This window comes from Besnoitia besnoiti, chromosome V (genome assembly GCF_002563875.1).
Source record: "Besnoitia besnoiti strain Bb-Ger1 chromosome V, whole genome shotgun sequence".
Lineage (NCBI taxonomy): Eukaryota > Apicomplexa > Conoidasida > Eucoccidiorida > Sarcocystidae > Besnoitia > Besnoitia besnoiti.
In genome coordinates this window covers 344,653-371,356 of record NC_042360.1, presented here as the reverse complement: position 1 = coordinate 371,356, position 26,704 = coordinate 344,653, and the positions used below count along the sequence as shown (strand labels likewise).

General features: G+C 54.4%; 4 protein-coding genes across 4 annotated transcripts; 2 read left to right on the top strand and 2 right to left on the bottom strand.

The window, feature by feature from the left end:
- Nucleotides 1–474: 474 nt before the first annotated feature.
- BESB_058770 (acid phosphatase) lies at nucleotides 475–6,051 on the top strand (the record flags this gene model as incomplete). The annotated part of the gene is made up of 3 exons (XM_029364291.1): nucleotides 475–1,872; nucleotides 2,502–2,751; nucleotides 3,035–6,051. The coding sequence occupies 3 exons, from the start codon at nucleotides 475–477 to the stop codon at nucleotides 6,049–6,051; spliced, it is 4,665 nt and encodes a 1,554-aa protein (XP_029218999.1).
- Nucleotides 6,052–8,104: 2,053 nt separating this feature from the next.
- BESB_058760 (uncharacterized protein) lies at nucleotides 8,105–11,464 on the bottom strand (the record flags this gene model as incomplete). Its single annotated transcript, XM_029364290.1, has 2 exons — nucleotides 8,105–8,382; nucleotides 8,695–11,464. 2 exons carry the CDS (start codon nucleotides 11,462–11,464, stop codon nucleotides 8,105–8,107), a joined length of 3,048 nt encoding a protein of 1,015 aa, XP_029218998.1.
- A 2,908-nt stretch (nucleotides 11,465–14,372) lies between these two features.
- On the top strand, nucleotides 14,373–18,461 carry BESB_058750 (putative cytochrome C oxidase assembly factor COX15; the record flags this gene model as incomplete). Its single annotated transcript, XM_029364289.1, has 9 exons — nucleotides 14,373–14,457; nucleotides 15,102–15,250; nucleotides 15,848–16,028; nucleotides 16,129–16,156; nucleotides 16,412–16,504; nucleotides 16,869–17,138; nucleotides 17,484–17,649; nucleotides 17,994–18,095; nucleotides 18,381–18,461. 9 exons carry the CDS (start codon nucleotides 14,373–14,375, stop codon nucleotides 18,459–18,461), a joined length of 1,155 nt encoding a protein of 384 aa, XP_029218997.1.
- A 1,267-nt stretch (nucleotides 18,462–19,728) lies between these two features.
- Nucleotides 19,729–22,225, bottom strand: BESB_058740 (putative eukaryotic initiation factor-3, subunit 5; the record flags this gene model as incomplete). The annotated part of the gene is made up of 3 exons (XM_029364288.1): nucleotides 19,729–20,259; nucleotides 20,942–21,196; nucleotides 21,971–22,225. The coding sequence occupies 3 exons, from the start codon at nucleotides 22,223–22,225 to the stop codon at nucleotides 19,729–19,731; spliced, it is 1,041 nt and encodes a 346-aa protein (XP_029218996.1).
- Nucleotides 22,226–26,704: the final 4,479 nt, after the last annotated feature.

The window sequence follows — 26,704 nt, the reverse complement described above, 5'->3', positions numbered from 1 at the left end:
GCTGTGTACGATTTGCGTGTTTTTTTGCGCGACTCCTCTCCATTTTGACCCTTTCATTAGACTGTCGCTAGTGCTAGTGGAGCCGTTGGGTACCGGTTGTTAACAGGAGGCGTGCACGTTCTTGCCGTAAACCGTCAGTATATTTTGGCTACCTTGTCCCGTCTGTTTTGTTGTCCTCTGCAGCTTGACTGGCACTGTGTGCACTCCCGAGTTCTTCTTGTGTGCCAGCAGTTCTACATGTTCGTCTTATGTGCATGAGGGGTGCGTTACGTTTTGTTGTTTCTCATCCTTCAAGATCTCTGACCTGCAGATCCGGCCGTGATGATTTTCGTGGCGTGGAATTTGCAGCGAGGGGCTTCCGCTGAGCCAGAGCCAGTGCTGTCTGCTCGGCGGCAAAGATAGGCGTGTCGCAACCAGGGAGAGTTTCTATGGCAGCTGAACTATCCGCTCTGACCAGGACATAAAATCACAACCATGACGCCAACGGTTCTCGCTCGCCGGCGCGACGGCTGTCCGAATTTTTTCCTGGCCGCTGTCTCCGCTGTTGTGGCTGCTTACTTTCTGTTTCTTTCGCCTCCCCAGCGCCGATGCACGACTCACGCCGTCGTCTCTGGTGACGAGCTTTGTGCGGAGGTGTTGGCAGTTGCCGCTCGAGAGGCGGAGTCGGCGGGAGGGAATTCTCTGGATCGCACGGAGGGTGCGCGGCCGCGACGCCTGAGCAGCATCATAAAGAAGTTCGTCGTGTGGGATCCCGTTGAACGTTTGATGCCGAGCTTGAATTTGGATCAGGTGGTCTTCATTGCAGGCAAGCATCGAGCGGATCTTTCGTCAGTGTTTCATACAACGCTTGATGATGTGTTGACACTGTTTTTGCGTTGGTTCGACACCGATGCCAGACTGGCGTGGGCAGTCCAGGGCTTCATTACGGAGGCCGCACTGCTTCGGGAGCATGTGCGTTACCAGGAACAAATGATTCAAGAGTACTCCGACAGGACTTCGGAACACCACGCTGATACAGAGAGGAATAAGAACAAAATTTTGAGTCTAGAAGTCTACACATATCTAGCCGCTATCAAACGCCGTCTCCGGGACTGGTCATGCGATGGGAACGCTTTCCACCGAACAGGGCCTGAAGGGCTTCAACTCGCACAGAAGGCGATTCTAACTGAACGTGATGCTGGCTTCTTCAGAGGTCTTCCCTTCAGTGTCCTCCGTCTCGCCCGGGGAGTTTACGCGGAAAATCCGCCGGCGACAGTTGAACGTCTTCGGGAGGAGCTTCTCCTGCGCGGCGTGCAGTCGCTCGACGACTTGCTTGTGAAAACGAACTTCATCGATATGTTTCTTCTGTTCAACATTCTGGACGAGGCTTTCACCCAGCTCGACGTTCTCCGCGAGTTTGTGCGCAGCTGGGAATCTTATCGCCTCGAAGGCGTCGTCCCGCCTCTGCTGCCTGCGGGCCGCTGGGAGGGGTCGCAGAGCCTGCAGGAGTTGATGAGTGACGACCAGTATCCGTCGACGAAATTTCCAAAGTGCTCCACGCTGACCTGTGTGATGCAGCACACGTGGGCGGAGAACGCCTCGGACGTCTTTACGATTGAAAAAGAAAATGTGAACTCTCTGAAGCTCCTCTTGCTCGGTAGCACCGGCATCAGCGAGTACAAGACAGGAGGAGGCAGGAAAGGCCTGTGGTATAACGTCAAGCGCTTCTTTTGGACGAATGAGTTCGACCAAACGGTTGAAGCGTTGAAGCACTGGCATGTCAAGGAGAAGGCGGATGCTGTCTTGGGACTCGGGGATTTCCTCGGGATTCCAGGTCCGCTCTCTGCGCGTGATGAGCGATTCACCAAAAAGTGGCACGACATCTTTGTTAAGGTGCGTTGTCACTCGACAGACGCAAGTGGTTTTGATGGCCACTCACCAAGCACAACGAGGCAGACAGGGGTCTCTCATTGATAGGCGCGCATAGGCGCAGTTCACTTGCGTTTCTACACAAGCTGTGCCTCTCTCGCCTGGCAGCTCCGGTCGCGGGGGCAGCCGCGCGATGGGAGGCACTCTTGCGTGCACCGAGATTCTGGCAAACGCAGACGTGGGCGAGCGGGTCGATGGGGAAAACGCGATTCCTTTGCCGCTGGAAAGTCGAGGCTCTCGTGTTTGTTTGGGTTCAAGCCTCATGTCCCTCCGACCGCTGGCGAACGTCCGGCGTCCAGCACCGCGTGATGTTTCTGGCGTGAGAGAGGCAAGCGCACTGACTTCGGAGGCCCTCGCTCTGTCGCGTCGCGAGACGCGCCAAGTTACTTCGTTGTTGTTTTTTTGTGTCGGTCTAGCTCTGGGGCAGTGAAGTGCGGAGAGCCGGATGCGAAGAAAGGATGACCGTGTGGATCTAATGGAGGGAGCGGATGTTTTTGCGCTGTCCGTTGGGTCCCCACCATTCCAGAGAATAGCTCCTCCCGTTCCTCATTCGTTACCACTACGTTGGGTGATGCGGTATGCTGTTTGACCAGGACGCTGGGCTCGACGTGCCGTGGCTGATGACGCTGGGAGATGACGAGGCGCTGGTGAACCCGTCTGCATCTATTCGGCATCACTATACTGGACAGCATCCAAATTGGCACATGCCGAATGACGCGTACACGGTGACGTTTAACTTTTCCGCCGACATGAGAATGGCGGATGGCAGCATCGAACGCGAGACGTTCAACGCAACAGTTATCAACCTGAATACGTGGAACCTGTTGGTCGGTAATCCCATTGGTAAGTCCATCTTGCACGATGTAACCGAAGGGTGTCGCTGGCGACCCATTCACTTCGGTGCTTTTGGTCCAGTGCATACCGTCTAGACAGCCAGGAGGCAGGACGAGACTACCGGCGGAGACCGTCGGCTTGTGTCGGATTTCCTCTTTGTTGCGTTGTGAAGCCGTTGTGTCTGGCGTACCCGACGAGTTGCCGTGGCTGCAAACAGTTCACAGTCAATCGCGCGAGGGACCACTGTTGAGCAGAGGCGCTCGACGTGTGCTGCGGGTGTGCGTTCGTCCAGCGAACAATATGCAGAGCATGATGGATCGCCTCATGTGGCTGAGCGACGAACTGTATACGGCAATCAACCAGAAGACGAACTGGCTCATTGTCATGGGTCACCATCCGATTCTGTCGACAGGCCCACAGGGTGAGCAGAGTCGTTTGCAGTACATTGACGATTTGTACAGGAACGGGCAGCCCCGCGGCACCGAGTCACTTTTGGTTCAGATGCTGCTTACGCACTACCAAGTCGACGCCTACATCTCTGGCCATGACTACTTCATGGAGTACAACACACTCGAAGACTTGAATAGAAACACCACTCTCGCGTTCATCACCAGCGGAGCGGCCTCGCGTCTGCTGGACAAAGACGTAGGGCGCGGCTGGATCGGTCGACTTCGTGGCGCGATGCACCCCATTCTGTGCTGGTCGGGAAGGCGCATTTTGTTTGCGCTACACCCCGGAGGGTGCAGACCGGAGCGACGGGATCAGGACTACGCGTACCGGTTCTTTGCCCCGATGGGCACGCAGTTCAAGGTGAACGTCGTGGAGCGCGTGACAACTGCCACGGGGTTCGCGGCCGTGAAACTCACCCAGGACTACATGGTCGTCGAGTTTATCGACGGCCGGTCGCAGAAGCTAGCCACCCGACGCATCAACAAGCGCTCAAATAAAGGCCAGCGCGACATCCAGTACATGGATCCGATGGCTGAGGGCCGCTTACGGTATGGGGAACTCGAGCTGGAGCGGCAGGCCTTCGCGGAGGCGAACGAGGAACTGCTGCAGAAGGAGGTGACTTTCGCGCGTCAGTGTCCGGTGCTGGCGCAGCGAATCAGATTCTACGTCACGGAAATAAACGACCTGGTTTCAAGGTACGAGGAACTTGGCAAACAGAAGGACGCATACGAGGTGATGGATGAGAACAATGTTGAGCTCATGATGGCTCAAGGCATCAACATTGTTTCGCGCATAACGCAAGCCACATCGGAGATGCACGTACTCGCCTCCGATTACGAAAAAATGATGAAAAAATACCGCGAACTGCTCGCGGTCAAGGCCACGATGCCTGCCGCTGATGATCCGCGATATCTGAAGCTTTTTCAACTCGAGAAGGCTTACGTGGACACCCGCAAGATGCGGCAAGAAATGGCAAGGCAGCTGGCCCTGGAAGGCGAGGGCGTACCGGATCGTGAAGGCGAGAAGGAACTGGAACGCTTAATTCTTAGTATGCAGGTGCTTCGAAAGGAGATAACTGCAATCGAAAAAGACATGCAGGATAACCCGTTCGTGCCTACAGAAGAGCCACCGGAGGCTAGCGAGGGTGAAGCGGAAGAAGCGGGGGAGCGTGGCGAGGGCGGGGAGGGCGGCGAGGCAGAGAGAGGAGCGGCTGAGAGCGGCCGCAGCATCAAATGGCCTGATAATTCGCTGGTCGCGCGGATTGAGCGAAAGCGTGAGCAACTTCGTAAGACGCAACTAGCCCTCGAGCTGGTTAAGCGCCACCCGCCCGAGGAACTTGAGAAGATCAAGACGCAGGTGAGGCAACTCGAGCAGTTGGCCAAAGCTACGGAAGACGAGTTGCGAGCCATGGAGCAAAGGCTGCAGCGTCAACAGGAACCTATGGCTCCTTCCAGGGCGTGGGATCTTTTCCAGCAGAGGCAGGATCTGGAGACAAAGTTGGCTCAAATCGGGCTGCTGCTGGTGCAGGTGCAGAAGCTGCCAGAAGAAGTGCGAACGTCGCCTGAGGCACAAAAGCAAGTGGAAATGCTCAGGGCACAGAAGACCAGCATTGAACAAGACTTTCGCGACATCAATGACGAACTGGGAGAGCGCACACCGACTGATCTGCAGACCAGATGCTTGAAGAAGAAAGCTGAGGTGTGGCGAATGGAGACGATTCTCGCTCAGGAGTCTCTTCTTCCTGCTCGGGAGCTGGCCATTCCTGCTGTTCGCCAAGCGCTCAACACGGCGAAGCAAGCCATTGGCAAACTGCGGGCGGAGCTTCAAGAACTAGAAGAGAGAGTTAGGCAGGAGCTGACTGCGCGAGAAGCAGCCTTCGTGGAAAGCCTGCAGGCGCAAGGTCTTCCGCTACCCAAGGCTGAAGACCAGGGAGGTAGTGTAGATGATGCTCAGCCTTTGATGCAGCCAGATTTTACGCGAGGAAGCCAATCCAGAGCCGACGCCCTTATTTACGAATTCAATGAAACTGAGAAGCAGATCGCAGCCATTGACGAAGTGTTGCGCGTGAGCAAGGAGCTGAGTCCCGAGGAACTGCAAGCAGTGGAGGGCATGGTCGGCCCCATCAAGGATCTACCAGCGAGGAGGGCATGGCTGGAGAAGCGTCTAATAGAACTGAAGGCGCAGGCAGAGAAGGAGGCAGAGGCGGGAGAGACGGGTACAACCGAAGGCAACGCAGGGCGCCGACTCTTGGACTTCCTCGACATGCGTCGCGAGCCAACGCCATACAAACATCTTGATAAAGTTGACGTCGGCCCTATAGATGCTTGCCTGCAGGCGCCCATGTTGCAGGCCCACGTCGAAATGACGCTGCGTCCGGATCTGCGAGAGCAGGTCAAGGAAAAGTGCATCATGGTGTTCGCCCAGACTGCGTATCAAACCCAGTACCGGGTAATTCAGCCGGTGCACTTTTTTGTCCAAAGCCAGAAGGGCCTCCAGACATTGTTGTACCGCGTGCCCTCTGTGCACGTATCTAGAGCATGGAATCAGTACTTCGGCAGCACGCGTAACACGCGGTTCAAGACGCTCATGAAGGAGTTGAAATCAGGCGTGAAATTCGTGCACGACACTTTCCGTTCGCTAAGCATCAAAGAAGCGCAGGAGCTCGAAGGTTTAAATGGAGCGCAGCTGTCTGAAGGGTCCACTGGAGTAGCCGAGGAGGCAGTGCCGACGACGACACACGACAGCGAGAAGGCGGGAGACGTGGAAGGAGCGAGGGCAGACGAGGGTACGGAACAAAAGGAACTTCGGAAACCTGAAGGGCGTGCAGAACAGGAAATCGAGCAGGGGAGACCTAGGTAGGGAGGAATCGACGGATCATACGGGAACGTCGTTGGGGTACGGCATGCAAGCAAGCCGCCGCCACGATTCCCCTGACTCTGAAAATCGTCTTTCCGAAGACGTCAAGAAATGTTTCGCCACTGCCCTAAACGGTTTTTCTCCGGATGTCTCGCGAAAACCTGGGTATTTTGGTAAGGCGTCAAGGGGGCGCTGAGCGCCCCGCTTCGGCGTCATAGAGAAACATCAAATAAGTTACGTACAATGGAGCTCTGATACTGGCAGGAGACGTTCATCGATTACGTGTGGCGGGTTTGATCTATTTGTCGTATTCGGGATGAATTAAAAGGGCAGCAGGTCTCCTTGTCTTGAATTCTGGCGCAGACGTCTATCACGGGGAACCTGCTGTTGTCTCATATGGTGAGAGAGGGAAGAGGAGGTGTCGATTTTTACCAGCGTTGCTCGTTCAGGCCACACGACTTTTTCGGAGTGACTGTTAAGTACGGATGTGTTCTTGTGAACGGGTAACGGGTATCAGAGTGGAGTTTCCGGCGTACTTCTGAGCCGGCTTCACAGATATAAGCGCCTGTAAATCTGGACGTATATTTACGAATCAGCAGGTCTATGTCAAGCTCCGCTGGGATAGTGCGGCCTCGCAGCTGACCGGATTCAACCCTGTGGAAAATAACTCTCCGAATTCTACCGCGATATGTTTATGTGTGCGACGGTGAGGCGCCCCCGCCGCAGAATGGCAGGGCGCGTCATCTTTGTGATTGACAGGAAGGCGAAGAACAGTGCCGTCGTAAAGGAGTGCTGGGCACAAATGCCCCTTATCGGTGATGGCTGCTCGTGCCATGTAGGCATGCACAGGAGTGGCGTTTCGCTGCCTTGACGGTGTCCTATTAGTCGTGTTGAAGTCAAGTACTAGGGAAACTGTACTGCATGTGCGGTGTGCGGTGGGGCTCGCGAGAAGCAGAAATGCATATCGAGTCAGTTTGATGGTGTGTCGGCGTTTGCTGTTCAGGCAGTAGCGCAAGAAGCTGAGTTCTCTGCTCTGTGCTAACTACGTCGTTGTTATGCGACGTCGCGCTGTTTCATACGTTAGCGAGGACGGATTGAGCGCGTGGTTGGGTGTGATTTATCCAGTGTTTTTCTTTGCCAATATAATGTACACTGTCATGGTCGCGCGCTTAAGGCTTAAGGGGAATCGCGCCTCGAGCTTCCGGTTTTTTGCAGCACTTCCCGTTGCGTGCGGTTTGGAAATGTGGTGACCGGTGACCCGGACGTTTTTTCGATGGTACGCGACTTTCCGTGATTGTTCCTCCTGATGTCTTTCTTTCGTCTGTCACGTGCGAATTTCATGTTTCACCTTCCCGGACCAGCCTGTTGCACCGTTGGAGCGGTTGCAGTCACGCACGTCTCTGCTGGGGAGACAGGCCCAGTTACCAGGTTTCGTTGTATGCTGAGGTTAGATTTTGGGCGTGAAGTCACTTGACAAGAAAATAAGTAGGCAGGGCACGAGAGACGCGCCCAGATCATCCACTGATGTATCGTATAGCACAAGTGAAAGCATTTCATGGCTACAACCGTAGCGTTGGCCATGTTCTAATATGGGAGATGCAAATAATACCCAAGTAACACTTCATCACGCCAGGCATCCCTCAGCCGGTATCTGTCAATGAGGTCAGATACCGGAGGAAACTAACAGAAAGGCCGCCCCCGCCAGGCGGAAATCCTTTCCCCCGGGACTACTGAAGACCAGCAGGGACCTGACGACGGGTGCAGGTGAACTGCGTATAGGTAGACGGAATAGAAACAGGTAGATGGGGCAACACAAAAAATGTACATTCCTTTCAGTCATTTTCTCCAGCCGGTGCCTCCGGAGGCTCTCAAGCACAAAGACGTGCCCACTGAACGGGGGCAGCTCACGTGTGTAGCTCCTGCTCACTTGGAGAACCAGTTTTGCCAGTGTACGGATCAGTACAAGGTACTTTTTGTTTGTGTCGAGGAAAATCAGCCAGTGGACAGACACTTTGACACATCACTGAACGTGTTTTCTAGACTCAGTGAGACGATCTTAATCTTGCGCCGTTTCTGGCGTCTCCAAGTGTAGCCCGAATGTGAGAGCCTCCAGCGACGGCAGTACACTCCGCATAAAAGTGAGTGTGTCGATGCTGCTCTCTGTCAGCTCGACTGGGGGCTGCGGAGCTGTTGGTATGCTCCTAGAAGGAAGAAGAGCCGCCGGCGGTTCTACGGGGACGCTGACGATTGATGAAGTCGGAGGGACCTGCCTCTCAGTGGCAGCCGGTGGTGAGTTGTGTTCACCACTGTTCAAGGGCAGTACCGGGGGAAGAACTGAATGGAAGACACAAAACACAGACGACGTTGTCAACGGCGTATGCGACTTTGTGTCCCGTCTGGTCATCGCGGTCAGTGTATCGTCGGCTACAGCAGGATATGTGTACGCCTTTAGGAACTGAACGGTAAACCTTTGATAACCAGCAAACATTTTGTAGTCTACACTCGGCGGCCTCCCCCTTCGACATAGGAACAGACCTCTCAAGAACAGCCAAAAATATGTGCTGAGATGCTGCCTGACTCGTTGTGTATCATGGCTACTGGAACAGTCACTACTCTGACGGCGTCCGAACACTGATACTAACCTACCCGACCCCGTGAAGAACTTTCTCAATTGGTCGCTATCAATGCCTGTCAGAAGTGCAAAAAGTGAACCGAGTTGAGGTAGTATTGCTCCTCCAGCTTTCCCAGACGCCCTCAAGTCCATTTCAGGCCATGCAGAGTGCGGGAGAGGTTCCAACAGGGGCGTGGCAGGCGATGCTTGCAGTCCCTCCGACGCAAGGCTGTGAATCACGGTTTCTGCGGCTTGCTGAAGAGCTAACTCGACTAGTCTCCCCGGCATCTTTGTTTCTAGTTCCTCGTCCATTTTGCCTGAGGCAACACCAGGGCTGTGGCTGAAGCCCAAGATATCACCGTGGTTCCCTTTCGGACTCATACTCTTTGAATGAGTATCCGAAGAATGGGGTAGTTGCCAGAGGGGCATCGAATCTCTCTCTTCCCAAACAAAGTCTGACTCTCGTCCTCCTCGCTGTTCTTTGATGTAGTCGAGGATAGCTTCCAGATTTTGCGTGGGCACCTGTTTTGCGGAGAGCCCTTGACCTGCCAGGACCGCCTGTGCAGGATCTCGATCTGCGTCAAGCTCATTTACGCGAGGGCGGGGAGCAGGCTGGGGCGCCTCTGGCGCTGAGGATTCAGGCGGCAAATCTGACGCAGGCGACGCGCTGTCATATGCAGGGGTGACGCTAGTTGCTGCCTCCTGAGAACTCGCCGACAGGTTGCCGAACGGGATAGGTGGTGACTGAGGGGGAGACTGAAGAATCGAGTCCAGCGGGCTCCTACGAGAACCCCAAGTTTCAGGAGCCAGAGCGCTCGGAGGGGTTGGAAAGACTGACGATGTGGCCTCCACAGGAGTAATGGAGGAAGGTGGGAGTAATTCATTATGAGAGCTGCTTGTCTCCTGAGCTTCTTTGGCAAACACAGATTGCTTTGAGTGAATAAAAAGCCCGTCTTGCGCCGCAGTACCGGCGAACGAAAATGGAAGAGAGGGGCTAAAGACTGAACGGAGAGGAGGCAAATGAAATACGAGATGAGCGTCTCCACCGCTCGTTGTTTCCCAAGCAGTTTCTCCGGGTAGCGGGAGCCGCCCTCGGAGATGTGGGAATACATGGGATGCAGGATCGGTGTGCGCGGCTGGAGAAATCTGAGAAGCAGCGTTTCGATGCGGAGGACTTCGGGGTAGCACCGCAGGCGCTGGCAAAGCATGAAGAAGCGAGACGGGGACGAGAATGACAGCTTGGCTGAGCGGAAGGCCTACGAGCGCAGTACTGCTAGTCACGGGGACGGGCAGGCCTGTGGAAAGCGACACTGTTGACAAATCTGCTGGCTGGCGACTCAAAAGAGAAGTACTACTGAGGCTCCCGCTTGTGGGGTCCAGCTGTGAGGGTAAAGCGCGTGTCTTGTCGGTGTCAGCGGCGGAAGCGGGCGGAATGTTGCCATTTGCTGCTTGTGGTGCGGAAGGAATAGTGAAGGGCCGGGGTGGACCGAATGCAGGTAACAGACCTGAGTCTGCGCCATCGGCAACCGGTAGAAGATACAAGGGGAGGGAAGAGTCGGAAGGTGAAGAGGACGGACCGAACTTGAACTCCACAGTAAAGGAGGACTTTTTATTGGGGCGTACAGAGGCATTACCTCCTGCCGAAACATCCTGTTTGCTCTCGGGTGTTGTGGAGTTCCCCTGCTGCCCTTCTTTCGCAGGTTCGGAAAAATCATTTGAAGGACGGTCCTGGGTGTTGTTTTCACCTTCATTATGTTGGCGCAGTGAGTGGTAATCCTTGCTACCACGCTCATTTCGTCCAAGGAAATCTGCTTTTTCTTCACCCCTGTTACTCGAATCGCCAAGAGGAAAGACGTCACTGTAATGAAGCTCTGGAAATCTCCTGTCATCCTCTGAGGATGGTGTATGTTGCTGACCTTTCAGCAGGATATTTTTTTCTCGCTCCGCTGTTCTTGCTGCTTGTGCATGGGCCCTGTTCTCCCCAACGTAAGGAGGTCCGACAATGTAGCCGAGACTCGCGAGACGTGCCGCAGCCGAAGAGGAGCGGAAGAGGGGGAATTTTGGTGAATGGGCATCTCTTTTTGCTTGTCTTCCTTCAAAATCCGCCGTTGGCTGTATACCTGTGATCTGTCGTTCGCTCTCCTCTTGCGTGGAAAAGTGGCTCCGGTCGGCATCTACTTGCCCTTCGTAGGACGGCCCCGTGCTTTTCTCTGTGCTGCTATGTAGAAAGCCGGACTTGTCTGTGGTCTCTGTATTGACTCGGAATAGAGTCCCAGAGGCCGCAAGCGTAACTTTCTCATCATGATGGAACGTCAGGGAACGACGAGGGTCTCCGGCTGGCTTCGCCACAAATAACATTAGGTCATGCTTATCAGGGCGCAGCTCGCGCAACTCAGATTCTTCTGGAGAATGGGAAAATGAACGAGTATTCTCGGCAGCATGTGCAGAAAAAATGTCACTCGCGAGAAGCAGCAGAAGAAGAACGGCAAGAGACACCAAAACTGGAACAGGATGAGCAGGTGATCCGGTGCTACTCGGCGAAGGACGTCTGGTGACAGTGAACGCCCCACTCGAAATACAAAGCGAATGCCTAACCAGAAGTCGAGTTGCCTTGCAAGAGCAATCTCGGGTCGCACGGCTGCTGCTTCTGGAGTTCTCTTCGCCATGTGCCAACGTTGGAGGGCTTACTTGTACCTCCTGTGATGACTTGGGGGAATGAGGCACTCCAGCGAGCAGCCTGGCTCCTTCAATTCTTTGGTGCTTCTGTTGCGATGTGATTCCGTTATTCCTCCTTCTGGTCATCATCCTCACACCCACATGTTGCAGAGAAGCCTGACGAGCGAAATAGCGAAAGCGCTTGTCGGCTTAAAGGCTTCGAAATAGTCAAGGTGCAGGGTCTAACAGACTCTCAATCGCAGTATGCGTCATGGCTTTGATGATGCAACCTTTTGACGCCTTTCTTCTCCTAACAAATCGATTAAGGAAGACGAGTTGCACACGCGGAAGCCGGGGCATCTGTTCGGTTCGCACGTGGGACTGTAGGGGATCCCTGTGGCGGAGTATCGCCGGGAGTCGCTACAGTGTGAGAGAGGCAAATCCCTAAGGGGAGAATGGCCTCCAGCCAAATAAAAAAAGAGGAGCTTTCTGTAGCACGCACCTTTTAAGATCAGCAGGTCGAGTCGCGTTGGGGCATCACAACAAAGAAAGCTACACATGTGATCCGCGGCTTGCGGAAGACGATTAGCAGTCGATCTCTCGAGGACAAGTGAGAAAGATAGAACGAGCTACAGACTCTTGTGGAGACATATTCAGAATGCTGTAGGTGAAACGGGCGAAGCAGGGCGCGCGTAGCCATGTAGGACCGCGCGAAGAGTAATACGACCGACGCGCGGCAGAATCAGCAAATAAGTGTACTACGCTCCTGCGCGTCTGGCGGGAAAGCTGAAAAAATTCGGGCACTTCCGTGAACCCAGATGATGAATATACTCAGTATACGGCAATCCCAACCGTAGAAAGGTCGACGTTTCTCGACTCACCTTGCTCTTTCGGTGCTTTTCTCACTGTTTTCAGACTGACACGGTCACAGGGGAATGGGAAAACCGTGGGGATACGATCTTCTACGTGTGGGATGGGAAGCAAGCGCCGACCTCCCAAACAACAACTCAACCGGAGACCCAAGTTTCATCACACATCCGCGCTCCGTGTCATTAAGCAAAAGGAAACGAGGTGGCATTGTTGCACATGCGTCCGCTCCCCTACTGCGGGAACGAGAGTGAGGAGCAGATTGCCGCCTCCAGCTCTGGATTGCCTTCAAGACTTCACCAGCTATTCATCATTGTAACAACGTGAGTGAGTGTATCGGGCCATCGTCTGATTCTTCAACCTGAGACATCGCAATTGACGTGAGTCTATTTAACTTGAATGAGTGCCTGAGGTTTTATTGCGCAATGGACTCACAAGCTTATCCCAGTACCAGCACTTGGAGAGACGCGCTGAGCCCGGCGCTTTCATGCGATTTCCTATGCTGTTGGTATGTCTGTTGGACGCGCAGACAACAGTATGCAGAAAAAGTGTTCTCGCACGCCGGGTGGAGATGTGGTGTCATCACGGCAGAATCCCAGCTCTAGTATTGTAGCTGGCTCGCCTCTTGCTCGCTCAAGTTCGCTTTTTCCTGTGAGCGCATTAAAGTGGCGATGTTCTCTTCTCGGCGGGTTTGAGTATCCGAAGTCCTCCACGCCCCCGTTGGTACTTGTAGATTTTGAGTAGAGGTGCAAGACGTAGCAGAGCACATGGTATACAGCCGAGCGATAGTGCACACGAAAACGAATTTTGCTGGTTGCTTGCTTCGGACAGAAGCGATTGTAATTTGCTACGGCCTCGCGTAGACTCTATTCTCACTGTACGCGCTACGTACCGCAATCACCAAGGTAGTTTTGCATCCCAGGCGCAGTATATGCCCCTGTTTAACTGGGAAAAAGGAGATAGACAGGATAAGTCTCCTGAAAGAGATTCGCGTATGTGATGCTCTGTCTCCGGAAAAATGAGAGCGAGGCGCGCCTACACGTGAACCCCGCGTCGGAGTCTCAACGGCGTTCCTTTTACTACCTTTCTTCGCGGAAGCGAAATCGGACCAACCAGCTGCATAACGCAGATGTGCCCATGAAGGACCATGTAATACGCGTAGAGATAAACTTTTTTGACTGTGTGTGTACAAGTGTCACGATCTGACCTTTGTTTTCTGCTGCATCGTTCCCCGCTGTCACTCGGAGACACCTCAGCCCTGAAGTCCGTGCCGCGTTGCTGCCATTTCCGTGCATGCATTGACCGCCTCGCTTTTTACGGGCAGTGTACGCTGTATTCACATATTTCAAGTAGGAAATATTGTTGCGCTCTGGTTTTCTCATTCAGAGAGCTCGAGCGCACACAAGTTGCGATTCCGTGACAAGTAATTATCCGCATCAAAACAATGATCTGGCTCTCGACCGGACTACCTCAACTACAATCGAAGCCCCAGGTCGTCAGTTCCATACCGTTTGTATTTGGGCCAAAGCCGCTATCGTCTTCATTGGATATTTGCTTTGAGGGGGTGACGTGCCTGTGGCCGTAGTTTGGTTCTGGAACGGAGCGCCTCTTTTCCTAGCGTTCAGAGATGCGCGGCAAAGAAACACATACAGCCGGTTGGTTTTATCATCGCTTTCGCTGTTTACTGCTTTTCTTGTCTTGAACGGAAGAAGATGGCCCCTTCTGGGCTGCTGTCGTATTTGCATAGGAAGGTGCAAGCCTTAGCCGTTGCTGGCTTTGAGCGAAGGCTGGCGCCCGTCTTGACCCATTCTCCAGCCTCTCGTAGTCTCGCTACGACAACGAGGGGATGGCGTCGCGATTTGTCACCTTCCTGTTCCTCTCACGCTGTGTCCTTTTTTCCCCGCGAGCGCTCTTCACTCTTGCCTCTCTCTTCGGTTTCACTGCTTTCAACTTCTCGCCTGTGCGTTTCGCGGGCATGCAGCAGGGAATGGGCCGAAGTCTTTTCGTACTCTGGCTCAGTTCAGAAGGAAAACCGATGTCACGTGAGTGGTGCAGCTTCTGCACCCCTCTCTGGCTCTGCGGGGCCGGCCGTCAAGGCGGGAGATAAGGGACACAAAGGCGCACCCGCGAGCGAGGAATCAAACGAGTGAGTTATCCGTAGTTCCGCACAACCAGAGACAGTCTCCATGTGATGCCTCATCGCGTTGTAGGGCAGCAAATCGCGGGAAAGTTCTCTTTCCTGGTATCGCTGGTGAAGTCTTTTGGTCTGGCCCTAGGTGCGCAGTGAGCTAACTGTATACAAGGAATCTCCCAAACAGAATCTACTGTCTCAGATAGTAAAGAATCTACTTTTCATGTAGCTACGAAACTTTATGCCTAAAAGGGTGGGCATTCCGGTGTAATGGTCTTGGGCAGTGGGGGGTCCGCCAGGCACGTGGATGAAGCGTCTGTCTATGGCTGACCGCCCGCGGACCGGAGAGTCTTTTCTTCGTGCACCTTTTCCATCTCTGTGTGGCGCAGAAAACCGCAGGCTACTCAAAAGCCCCTGGTGGCGCCCGGCTTCGAAAGACCAGTGGGCTTGTGGCTACTGGGTACGTGCAGAACGGCTGCAGAGAGGACGTCTTGTGTTGACCTGGATTACAATTCATGTGGCAGCTACCGATGCGACCCGCGGCAGCGGCTGTCTTCAGAATTGTAACGGACATTAGTTAAGCAAGGCGCCGCAGAAAACAGGAAGTGTGCAGGATTTTTCTTCGGATCGTGGCTGCAGGGCTGACTTCGTGTTCGTATGCGGAAGGCGGGCGCGCTCCCGCAGCCTGCTCAAAGCGGTGCTGCCTGGGCGGTACATTGCGTCTGAGCCAACAATCAAGTTCCCAGCCACACAGTCTTGCGTGGCATCGAGTGTTTGTCTTGCATACAGGCTGCAGCGGCCTCATCTTCGGTCTCGTGTGCTGGGGCGGCTACACGCGCCTCACGCGGAGTGGTCTCTCGATGACGCAGTGGAGTTTCCAGGGGAAGCAGCTTCCGCAGACTGAAGAGGAGTGGGAAGATGAGTTCAACCGATATAAGGTATGATTTGCTGAGCGCGTAAAACAGAGTTCCTGTGTGCATTGGATGATACTCGGAGTCACGCCAGACAGGCCTTCACTACAAACATCACATGGTATGTTTCGAAAAAGGTTTGTGTGAAGCCTCGCACTGGGCAACCACTTATGAATCCCCAATAAATCTTGCCACCAAGAAGCTACCAGCTGCATCGTACCTCGCAGACGTTACGATCAAAATAGTACAGCTGGCCTGATCGCGTTCCAGCGTTATGCTGGACGTGCTTAGGCGCTAACTGTCCAGGGGTCATGCGACCGAAGAAAATCAAATGTGGAACTACGGTCACCGGAAACTAAAGAGCGACCTATGCTCGTAATTATGACATCCGTTTAGTATACGTGATTGCTCCGCTTCGGCGTACGGCGTAACCTGGAGTTTTTTACTGTCAAACGTTGCTCTACGGCAGTGCTTTCATGGGACGCCGTTTTTCGAGAAAAGGGAATGGGGGCTTGCAGAACAGGTCATCCGGAGAGGCATGAAATTCCCAGACGATCGTAGACGCTGAGCAACACGCTTTGAAACCGGCCGCACCAATCTGTGGCATGCTGCGTTGCATTCCAGATGACACCCGAGTACAAGCAAGTTCACTATGGGATTACTTTGGAGCAGTTCCAGCAGATTTATTTCATTGAGTGGTTCCACCGCATGTTCGCCAGAACCACGGGTCTGGCATTTGTTGCGGGGACTGTTGGCTTCGCGCTCGCCGGAGCTCTCACGTCTCGCATGGCGCTGCGTCTTGCTGGTAAGACTCCCTAGGAACACATTTCTGGCTTGTAGCAGTCTTCGCCTCATGCCGTTGACTCTTTCCCTGTTGCTGGGAACGGGACGAACCTAAGTCGCAGATGGAGAGATGAGTCGTCACGGTGAGCGGTAATTCACGAGACAACAGCGCGGCGGTCAGCGTGGAGCCTGTCCGTCGCGCTGTTGATCGCCCCCGTTGGGCTGCGCAGAGGCCTCTCCACCGTCATACTCGCCTGTCTGCAGCCGTCCTGCTCACTTGGCTTCAGACTTCTGCCGATTGAGGGTATGTGTGTGACGCCAGCGCCTAGCCACGGTCAGCGAGAGAGCGCCACTGTGTCTGTTGAAAGTTTGTACCAACGTTCCGTGTCTTTTACAATCGCACAGGTATGGGTATCCTGGGGGAGCTCAGGGACTCGTTGGCTGGTGGATGGTCAAAAGCGGCTTCAGCGAGCCGACGACTGAAAATAAGATGCCCCGGTGAGGAGGCTCGCGATACGCCGCGTATCCGCGTGCTGTCGAAGAGACGGCGTGTGTACGGGACCCCCTAGGTGCACCACTGCGTCGGACGTGTGTGCGGATTCGTGAAGACGTGTGCAAAACATTCAAGATCGGTTTCGTCCAGGAAATGCACTCTGCGTCAATCATCGTTTTAGTTGACAGCTTTCGTTATGGAGGAAGCTGCTTTTGAGGGCCGAGAGATTCGGATGCGCTGTGGTAGACGGTAGCTCTTCAACCACGTTCGCATTGGCTTAGCGTCCCTTCCTGTTGAGAGTCATGTCGGTGTGAAACAACAAGATATGACAAGACGCCTCTGCTTCCCAAATTCTGGCTCTGCGTGCAGGGTGTCGCCTTATCGACTTGCGTTTCACCTCGTGACCGCCATGTGCCTCTATAGCATTGTCCTCTGGCACGCGCTGTCGCTGCTGTACCCTCCCGCGACAACCGTGTCTATGGCGGTTGCGCCAGCGGTCGCAGGCGCCGCTCTGAGAAAACTTCGGAGTCGAGCGTGGGGAATGGCCGCCATTATTGGAACGACGCTGTGTTCAGGCGCTTTTGTGGCTGGAAACGACGCCGGTCGCGCCTACAACACCTGGCCAAAAATGCTCGACCAGTGAGGCCTGGGGAGTCACCTTTACACGCACTTTGTCGAGTCGACCAAAGGGCCTCCGTGGAGGGCGCTCTCTCGCTCAAAAAACAACGTTCCTGGAAGTTGATGGCGGTAGTCTCGAGCGCGTCAGCTCCTATATAAGGCCGGCCCTGGCGGTTGCACGGGACATGAAACGGGTGTTTTGTGGGGACGCCGCGGAACTGGCTAAAGCAAACATGTTTTGGTACTGCGGTATGTTGCGCGCGCGTGTATAATTCAAGTCTTTATCATACGAAGACACGTGGTAAGTAGTGCAAATCTGTCTTGTCGCCATGACAGCTGTCTTCTGGTGCCGAGGTGTCCCTGCAGCTGGGTGCCTCCTGAAGTCTACGAGGTGAAGAACAAATTCATCAAGGTCTTCGAGTCAACGCCAGTCGTTCAGTTCGACCACCGCATGCTGGCCTACGCCACTTTGATTGGATCGGGCCTTCTGTACTTCACCGGTCGCAGGCTTCCTGTACCGAAAGAAGTGAATGTGAGGGCACAGACCGCGCGGAACAGGTGGCCCATGATTTCGTGTCGGCCGCATGATGTGCGGTGACTTCCGACGTCTGAAACCCTGGTCTGTGGGGGGCTGTGGTGTATAAATTGGTATGCCATGCCTCCTAACTTCCTGCATCCGCATTTGTTTGCGAGCTGCGACTGAAAAATCGATGCGCGCTTCTCAGCCGGGTCGCGTTACAACACGGCTGAGAGGTGCGAGCAGCTTTTGCTACTGCACCCCCCCAGCAATGAGTTCCAAGAGGTGCTCTCTATCATCCGACACCCGAAAAGCAGAGCGTATTCTTTTGGTCTGCTATTGATCTCTCCCCGTGGCAGGTAGCAATGGGAGCTCTCCACGGCACGGCTGCATTGCAACTGCTCCTTGGAATCACTACGCTCCTCTGTCTCGTCCCCACTGAGCTCGGTGTCCTACACCAGGTAAGTGGTGGATGTGCAGTTGGCCCCAGTCACTATAGACCTCGTGCTTTAATTGTTACGTCAGCCTCTTCATAGTTCCCTCGGACGCCCGTGGCATGTGTTGTCACCTACGCGTGCTCTGTCCCTCGGCTACGCCGGATGCTGTCGCTGTACGCCGCACTATGCATGCGGACGAACTTAGCACTTTCGTTAGTGATGCTTGTATAGCTCGTTTCCTGCGCGGATCAGCGTGTTCCTGTTTAATTGGAGCCTACTGTAAGATGGTGCACGTTGTCCGCTTTGCAGGCCGGTGGCATGGCGACGCTGAGCGCCATGGTGTATCTGCTTCAGACAATCTCGAGAGCTTCCAGGTCGCTGCCAAAGTAACCTGGCATAGCAAAAGAGCTGTGTTGTTTTACCCCGCCAAACAGCATGACTCCCGCTGCACTTCAGTCGTCGGCTAGCCGAAATAGCATGCCCGCTGGCCACATGCAGTGTTCCTGGACTGCAGATAAATCAGACTTTAGAGGGTGCAGAGTCGAGTTTGCAGTGATGAAGCTAACTGGCGCGCTTTGATTTTGACTCTGCTGTCGACTGCTTCTTCGTATGGACGCACAAGCATAGATGTGCGCATATTTTTTCATGTATTTCGTGAAGTGGGCCACGAATCGAAATCATCGCGTACACGCTGATCGCGTGCCAGGGGCTCCAGCACTTGCCATGCCACGTACAAACAGAGGTGTGCTTTGTTTTTCTTTCCACTGTGTTTTGCTTGTCTAGTTCGAAACAGCGTCGTTTTTTTGTCACGTCTTCTCCCCTTGCGTGTTCGGTAACAAACCGTTAAATCGCAACAACGTTCTCATTCGTATGTCGGTGCTTGTCCGTAGCACCTACGTTTCACGAGACTCTGGAGTGCTATGGCACGGGCGCCCGATGCTGAATTTGGTAGCGAAGAGACTTACTAGAGCATTAGGACGACCCCACTGAGGCTATGCTCACACGTTGGAAGGCCCTGGTGCTAACCGAAGAAAGGGTACTTCAAGGAGTTGAGGGCAGCATAACTGTATTATTGACGTGACATGAAAGACCACACAGTGCTTCACGTAGTCAGTATCGAACGCCCGGTGGATGTGTTCCGAGTTTCTACGGCGGCTTTTCACTACGTAAGAGATCTGAGGAGCCACACAAAAATGTCGCTGTGTCACCGGTGCTGAGTCCGTTTAGGGATGCGTGGCACTGTCTCCTCAGGATCTTATTGTAACGCCTGATGAGAGTTCATTCGCTGACGATATAAGTGTCTGTCTTTTCTGGGATTCACGCCACCAAAAAGAGATTGGAGAAACGCTCCCCCTCCCGCCCCGCCCTCTCGAGGGCTTGTGCGCGAAGGTGTTTCCCGCGTGGTTGCGCAGCTGTAAGAATATATTAAATCGAAGGCTAGACAGTTTGTAAGTTGCAAGTGGCTTCACATGCAGCGGCACTCCTTAAAGATCCGACAGTAGAAGCCTACGGACACATGTGAACAGAAGGCGAGAGAGAATCGAACACCGCGTACGAAGAACGCAAGCACGTTACGGTGACTGTGAACGTCCTGGCTTCCCCGCCCCTTCTGCGCCCATGCGAAGTGTCTGTTGACACAAAAACAGCGTTATCGCGTTCAGAAGAAGGACGTGTTGAGTTTCTCGGCAACAGCAAACTGCAGTCGGGCGAGGCTAGTGAGATGGACGACCATGAGGTTGTCTTGGAGCGTATTTTGGCACATCTGTTCGAAAACCTCGAGATCCTGCACGGCCTCGACGCAAAGAGCTTTGCTGAGGAATCGTCCGATTTCAGGGTCAGCCTTCTCAGACCCATCGAGAACGCTGCGGACATAGGCTCCGCATTTGTTCAGCTGGTCAGAAAGCTTCTCGAGCGCCGCACCCAAGCCCTGCTTGATCACAGGCACTCCCGAGATCGCCGGTGTGTCGCTGATGGCCGCAGCCGCCGCAGCTGAAGGCGGCGCGCTGGTCGCCAACGCGCTTGCCCTGTTGCCTTCATGCTGCTGACGGTACCGGCGGTTGGCTTCTCGGACCTTGAGGAGGAGCGACAAGCCTGCGCGGTCTGACGAGGAGGCGAACAGCTCCAGTGGAAGCTCCTGAAACTGGAAGCACGCGTCCTTCGCCATGTTCAAGGGAACTTGCATAAAGGCCTGAGGGGTCGCGACAAAGAATCAAAAGGAGATGCTATCACGGACCGCAGGGATACACACGCCCGACGCCGACAATCGCTGGCGCACCACAAACCGCGAACACGGACGGTTACAGATCAAAAAACACCTCGTCAAGCGGCAAGATGAAGCTGAAAGACAGGAGGAGGCTGAGCGAAACGCAGCATCTGTACGCACACAAAAGACACTCCCGCCGCACCCCGCCACGTGGGGTGGCAGTCCCAACTCAAGAATCCCTGAAAAAGTCCACACAGCAGCGAAAGGTGTCCCCCAAAGTGGAGCAGGAAAAAGGGTCCAGGCGCGTCTTGGAAGCGGCTATCTCCTCCAGGCAAACGCGAGTGCGTCTCTTCCACATGCCGCGCCAAGCGCCGCACGCGCGGAGGCGAGCACCCCCCCCTCCGTATGATGCGCGGCCACATCTGCGACCACGGTGCATGAATCTCTCAGAACAGACCGACCAAACATCACTTTTTCACCGCTGTCGCGTCATCTCCGGTGTAGCGGCCTGTGGGGCCGCCCTACCCCCGGCGCACGCGCCCCGTAGCCCATGCAGCTCTCCGCGTATGAGGGCGGCACGCGTGTCCCACCCGCCGGTGACTTGGCGGTCCTCCCCCCCCCCCCTCCCCCCCCCTCGAGGGCTGACATCTACACAAACGAGGCGTACCTTGATGGACAGGTTGCCGCGGTCCATGGTGGTGTTGACCATGAGGTGGATGGGCTCGGTGAGGGGCGGCTGGGGGTGAAACTTGGAGACGCTGTTAAACTGCTTGAACCAGCCGTGGACGGCGCAAGTCAGCTCAGTCATCTCGCTGCCCGTACAAAACCAGCCAACAACAATGTCCTTCGCGCCGCTGCCGCTGACCTGCTGCTTTAGTTCATACATCGTCTCGTGGTGATCCTTAATGATCTGCAGCAGACCCTGGGTGAGCAGAAAACAGCGCACACGACGGCGACGCTTGGCGACTCGCTCAGCGGGAACTGAAACAACCTGCAAGTCATCCACACGTGTATGCAGCTGCGCCGCCCCCTGACGACGGCCGACTGCCCCTCCACAGGGACGAGGGCATCGCAGCTGGCACAGTTTGGCGCGGCCTGCGCAGAGCCCGAGCCATCCAGACGAGCGAGGCCGCTTTTCTGGTGTTGACGGCTAATGAGGCGAGGCACCCTTCGCGGGACTCCACACAATGATCCACTTGTTCATACGTTCCCTCAAAGACAGCTGCACATGAGCAGCTGGCAGCCGGGCCGTTCTCCGCTGACTGGAGCACAACTTTCGCATGCACCTGTATGAATATCTGGCTCTATCTTTGTTTCAACGATAGCGCATTTGGCAACTGACGGTTGGCCTGAACTGACATGCAGTTCAGCCATGTAAAGTCGGAGCATCCTATCCTTGCCTTCATCAGCACAACTTGCATCCACGCATGATTTCGCGCAGCCTATATTTTGCAAAAAAAATTTAACTGCCTCCTCCTCCTTAACGCTGTGCATCGCGAGAGGCGACGAGTCCACAGAGTCCCGCGAGGAGCGAAGTGGAGAAGTGATCACGGCGCAGCCGCACAGCAGCGCAGACACCAGTCGCGTAGTCTTCACACGCCGGAACGAATCAATGCGCCAGATTCAGACGGGGCTCCAAAGACAACAAGCGTTCGCTGGCTCCAGGCGGGTGGGAAAAGCGCAGCGGGGAACTGACCTCATCGGTGAGGGAGTGTCTGTCGACGAAGCAGTCAGAGATATCGACCACATTTCCTTCAGAGACTGTTCCCAGAAGGGTGCCGATAACGTTGACCTGACCCTCCTCGCGTCGGAGGTAGGCGTCCAAGATCGTCAAAACGACGACGGGGTGGACGCGCACTTTGAGAAGGGGGAAGGGCAGGATGTCAAAGTGCTTCGGCACATTGTGCTGCTGGGAAGAAGCGCCAACCGACCTGGACACGGACCGAATCATCGTGGCGAAGAGTGAGAGCTCTCAAAAGACCGAGCTTGGGAGAAAGACAACTTTAGCGGCTCCTGCCGTCACCGTCAAAAGATACGCAGCCTAGCCTCTTCGCGAGTGCAGGCACTCTACACCGAGAAGGCGGAGCAGCTTACGATTTGACACCGGCGGCAGACAGCTGTCGCAGGAGACTGTGCTCGTTCAGAGGGCACGCAGAGACTCTACAGCGAGGTCACCCTGCCAGAAATGGGCATTCCCTTTACAAAACGTTGCTGCTGTTTGCCTTCTTCGACGAAGAGGGCGTCTCGAAAAGTGAAGGGGAAAACCGAAGAAAGGCGAGCACAGTGTCACCAGTTACGAAGAAGCGGCCCAGACAAACACGCAAAAGAACTCTCTCCGAGTCCCCACAGAACAAAGTTGCAAAGCAGGCAAGAACAAAGAAACAACAATAGGTTGCTCGTCCAAAAGCCAGCTTCTCTCAATGAATGACTGAAAAAAGAGGAAACGAGAATGCGAAAGCCGATAATATTGTTTGCATGGATGTCGCAAGTTGTACGGAGGTGGACAAAGGTGGAAAAGCCCTGGCATTAAACCGACAACAGTGGCTACAGTGGGAGAGGACCGGTAGAGAAGTGAAGACGGAGTAAAATACGGGTAGGAAATCCGGAGGTGAGAAGCCCAAAGTACAGAAAATAGATACGAGAAGCTGTGTGAGCTCTCCACCGAAAGAATCTTCGCTTCGAGAGACGTAGATTCGGGTGTCCTTTCGTGCAGAAACTCGTGAAGAGACTGCCCACGCGGACTCTTCCGTGGTGGAGGCGCATGCGGTTCACACGAAGATAACACACCGCAATTAGTATAGGGCGAGGCGTGAGGCAGAAGCGCATATTAGAGCCATCGTACGCAACACTGGGAGGAACTTGCCTCGCAGAAAAGACCAATTCTCCGGGTTTTTAAACCACATCTATCTGAGTTAACAAGAAGAGACTGACTCTCTGTTGACGTGGTCTAGCGCGCATCAGCCTTTTTCCGCGAGCGTACGGCCTGGATCCTCCAAGCCTCTTCCTCATCGAGGGCGGGTGAAGAGAAGGGTTGGTTCCCAGCTTCATCTGACAACTGCGAGCAAAACTGTGTTAGCCATTACGAGATACATCCAGTCTTTATCATCACTACAGTTTTTTCTACGCACTTCCGTTGTCCTGCTCTTCGAAAGTAGTTAGGCCTGGGGACTCCGCTGTTTCACCGGTAGCACACCCGTCGTCCCCCTCAAGCCTTGGATGCTAGGCAGCTGTAGTAACAAGTAGCGATTGTAAAAGGTGCGCTCGTGCTAAACAATAAAGCCGGGAGGTCATCCGAGTGAGACTGCGCTAATCGGATATTGAGCCGCCGGTGTGGAGGGGGGAATATGCATTCAGACTTACACAGTTTGGTACCCCCAAGTATACCCCCATGCCCAGCAAATGCGCCTCCACGCTGAAGCATGTACAAAGATATTGCCTTCGTTGCTCCAAGGAAACTGCAAGGAACTGACTATCATCAGATGGATTGGAGCATAGGCCGGCGGCCGTGATTCTCCAGTAAAGTTGGTTTGTATGCTGCGTTGGGGTCCTGACAGCGCGTAGATACCAAGGATAGCATTTTTGTCCCAGGAAGAGGCTACCGAGAGCTGGCGGCCTGTGACAGAAAGGTATGCATCGCGCAAGCCACTTCACTTTCTGCCAGAGGCGAGGCGATTCGCTCAGCACGAGGTGATGCACAAACGTCACATCTACCAGATACTTTGGTGTCACCTTCTGTTTTCTTGCCCGCCATAGTCTCTTCTGAGTTGCGAAGGGCAGTTCGCTTTGTCTCCGATATATGAGGGAAACACATTCGCTGTTGCAGCACGCTGCAGTACCGGGGGCTTACTCGTTCCGCTCTGCCCACTGGGGCTCTCTAACACCCATTATTCGAAACAGTGTCACAGTTGCACTTAAAAGAGCCTTCTCTGTCAAGCCTGACTGTGCAGCCGCCAGGGCTGGTAGTGAGAAGAAATGGGGGCTTACTACCCAATAACGAACCAGCTGGTGCGCGCCACGCAAGGTCATCATGATTTGCTACGGTATCGGCCTTATCGCCGGGATCAAAGGTGACTCTTCCCGTCGAATCTGCACGTATATATGCTGTCCCCCGCCAAACTCATACTAAATAAAGGTCAGTTGCCTTCCTGCATTGAAGGTGGCCTCTTGGTTTCCGTTACATGAGGAACAATCGCTCTCTGTCTGCATCTGATGAAATTGGTATGACCAGGATCAACCAAGTTAAGGAATATAAAAAAAAAATCAAACGACTGCTCCTGTCTGGAGCTCGTCTGTTACGCAGAGCTTCAGGATAGGTGCGTCCAGATCGTTCCGGTAAACCCTAATTTTCGTGGCGACTTCGGCGCATATTTCCGAAACCACAATGCATACTGCCACTGCCGCCAACTTGCTATCTGCACGGCCTCAATGTATAATACATCAGACCGGGGGAAAGAAGGCGATGTGTAGACATCAGGCGCCCGCAACCTCGATTCAAAGGCATTGGGTCTGGCAACCGGCTCTCATTCTCGCATTGCGAAGGAGCATTTCGCCTCATGTTCCGGCTGCGGTGCCTAATCAGGCTTACATAGAGTTCCGAAGTTTCCCAACTCACACACATGCTTACACACGGCTCTCTGATCCTATTCACTCTTCCCGTGGAGGCCCTGCCGTAAAAAATCAGCCTGCTGTCCATCATACGCGCATCTGGAGAGCCCTCCGTGGGGAGCCACCAAACGCTGTCAAGCGCGGGCAACTATGGTGGATTCGCGAGTGTCGATTTCCTGAGGGATGAAACGTCCCGTAGGGATTTGATCTTCTCGAAAGAAGCAAAATCATCCAGCTGAAAACCATCTACACTTAGCACGCATGTTGTTACAGTTTCGTTCCTCGCGACGCCCTGCTGTGTGCACGAGACTCTAGCTGTTCAACAGCTCAGCCAGTTACCGTGCTTTCCTTCCTGTTTTCTGCGAAGGTATGTGGAAAGAGTGTAGCAGACGCATGAAGAAGAGTGGTTTCTCACACCCGTCCCGTGGCGGCAATTCGTTTTTAATACATGGAGGAAAAGGCGAACGTTAGATCTGGTGTCGGTTCTGCCGCTGTGCAGCGTGAAAGGGTTGCCACCTGACTCCCGAGCTCCCTGTGTATAGGTTCACTGGGGTTCGGCGCGCGCGGTTCTTTTTCCGGCTGTTTGAGAAGCCCTGCACTCAACGGTACGAAAGGCGTGCCGGCGCGAGAGGGGTTTCGTGTTTTTTTCCCCGAACCTCGGACGGAATCGGCAAATAAATGTTGGGTACTTTTGCTGCGGTGTTTGGGAGAAGCACGGTTCTAACTATGTGGTCTGGGGAAATCGCAATCCCTCCGCTCAGACCACGTCGGAGCTCTTTTGCGTATGCGTTTCAGGGAAACGATCGCTTGCAGTTCCCTGGGGTTCCCTTGAACTAACGGGGGACCAAAACGAACCTTGTTTCCTGAGTCTGTTGGCCTTTCGTATTTTCGTGTAGATGCTTGATTTTCGCACCTGTGCGTCTTTCAGGTTCAGCAGAACATGTCTCTTTTTCGGGGTCGGCTTCGTACCGCCTTCAGCAGCCGCTGCCCAGACGCAGCCCCAGGGTCTTACTCAAGTTCGTCCCGGTGATCTTTTCCGAAGCGTTTTTCCCAAGTCATTCAGGGCAGTCCGTGGCGTTGCGTGGTGCGCTTCTTCAAGTGAGCATGTGCTTGGAGGTCTGCGTCGTGTACCCCCCCGCGCCCTTTTCGAAGCGGTGGTCCGTACATCGGGGATCCCCGCCCTCCACCAATCGCTGCCCTGAGGGTGAGACGTCCACAGTCTAAAGGCTAAAGGCAGCAGTATTTGGCTCTTGAGCGAGAAAGGACCGGGGCCGTCTGGTCCGAGCGCGGTCTGTTGGCGGCCTCCACTGATCAGCGGCTTGCCACCCGCGTGTTTCGTGACGAGCTTCACCCATCAGAGTGGCGGGAGGTTGCACATCTGAACGTAGTGTCCGGGGCCTGCGAGTTCGTTGCCTTCTCAGCGTCGAGCCTTTAAAAGTGAACGATTGTCGGTCGGGCTTCTTGTGCTCAGTAGCATGAGGACGAAGGTCTGCGGGGTTGAACGGAAAGCGACAGGGAGAACGGTAACTTACGAAGCTTCGGAGGACCTCCCAGTGTGATATCTCGTCTCTTCTTATGTCCAAGGTTTCTGTGGGCTACATGCTTAGCTAAGCCGGCGTGTACCGCTGCCTCTTTACTTCGCCCTGCCCCCCCCCCCCCCCCCTTCCCCCCAAGACACTGATTTTTCCTGTTCTTCAATCGGTCGGCGGTGAGCGAGAGAGTGTGTCCAGCCACGTTTGTTTTTGTGTTTACATCTTGTCCTCAGAGGTATTCTCTCATAGTCTCTTTTCAAGCCGACGTGTCGTCGGTCGGCTTCTCGGACTGG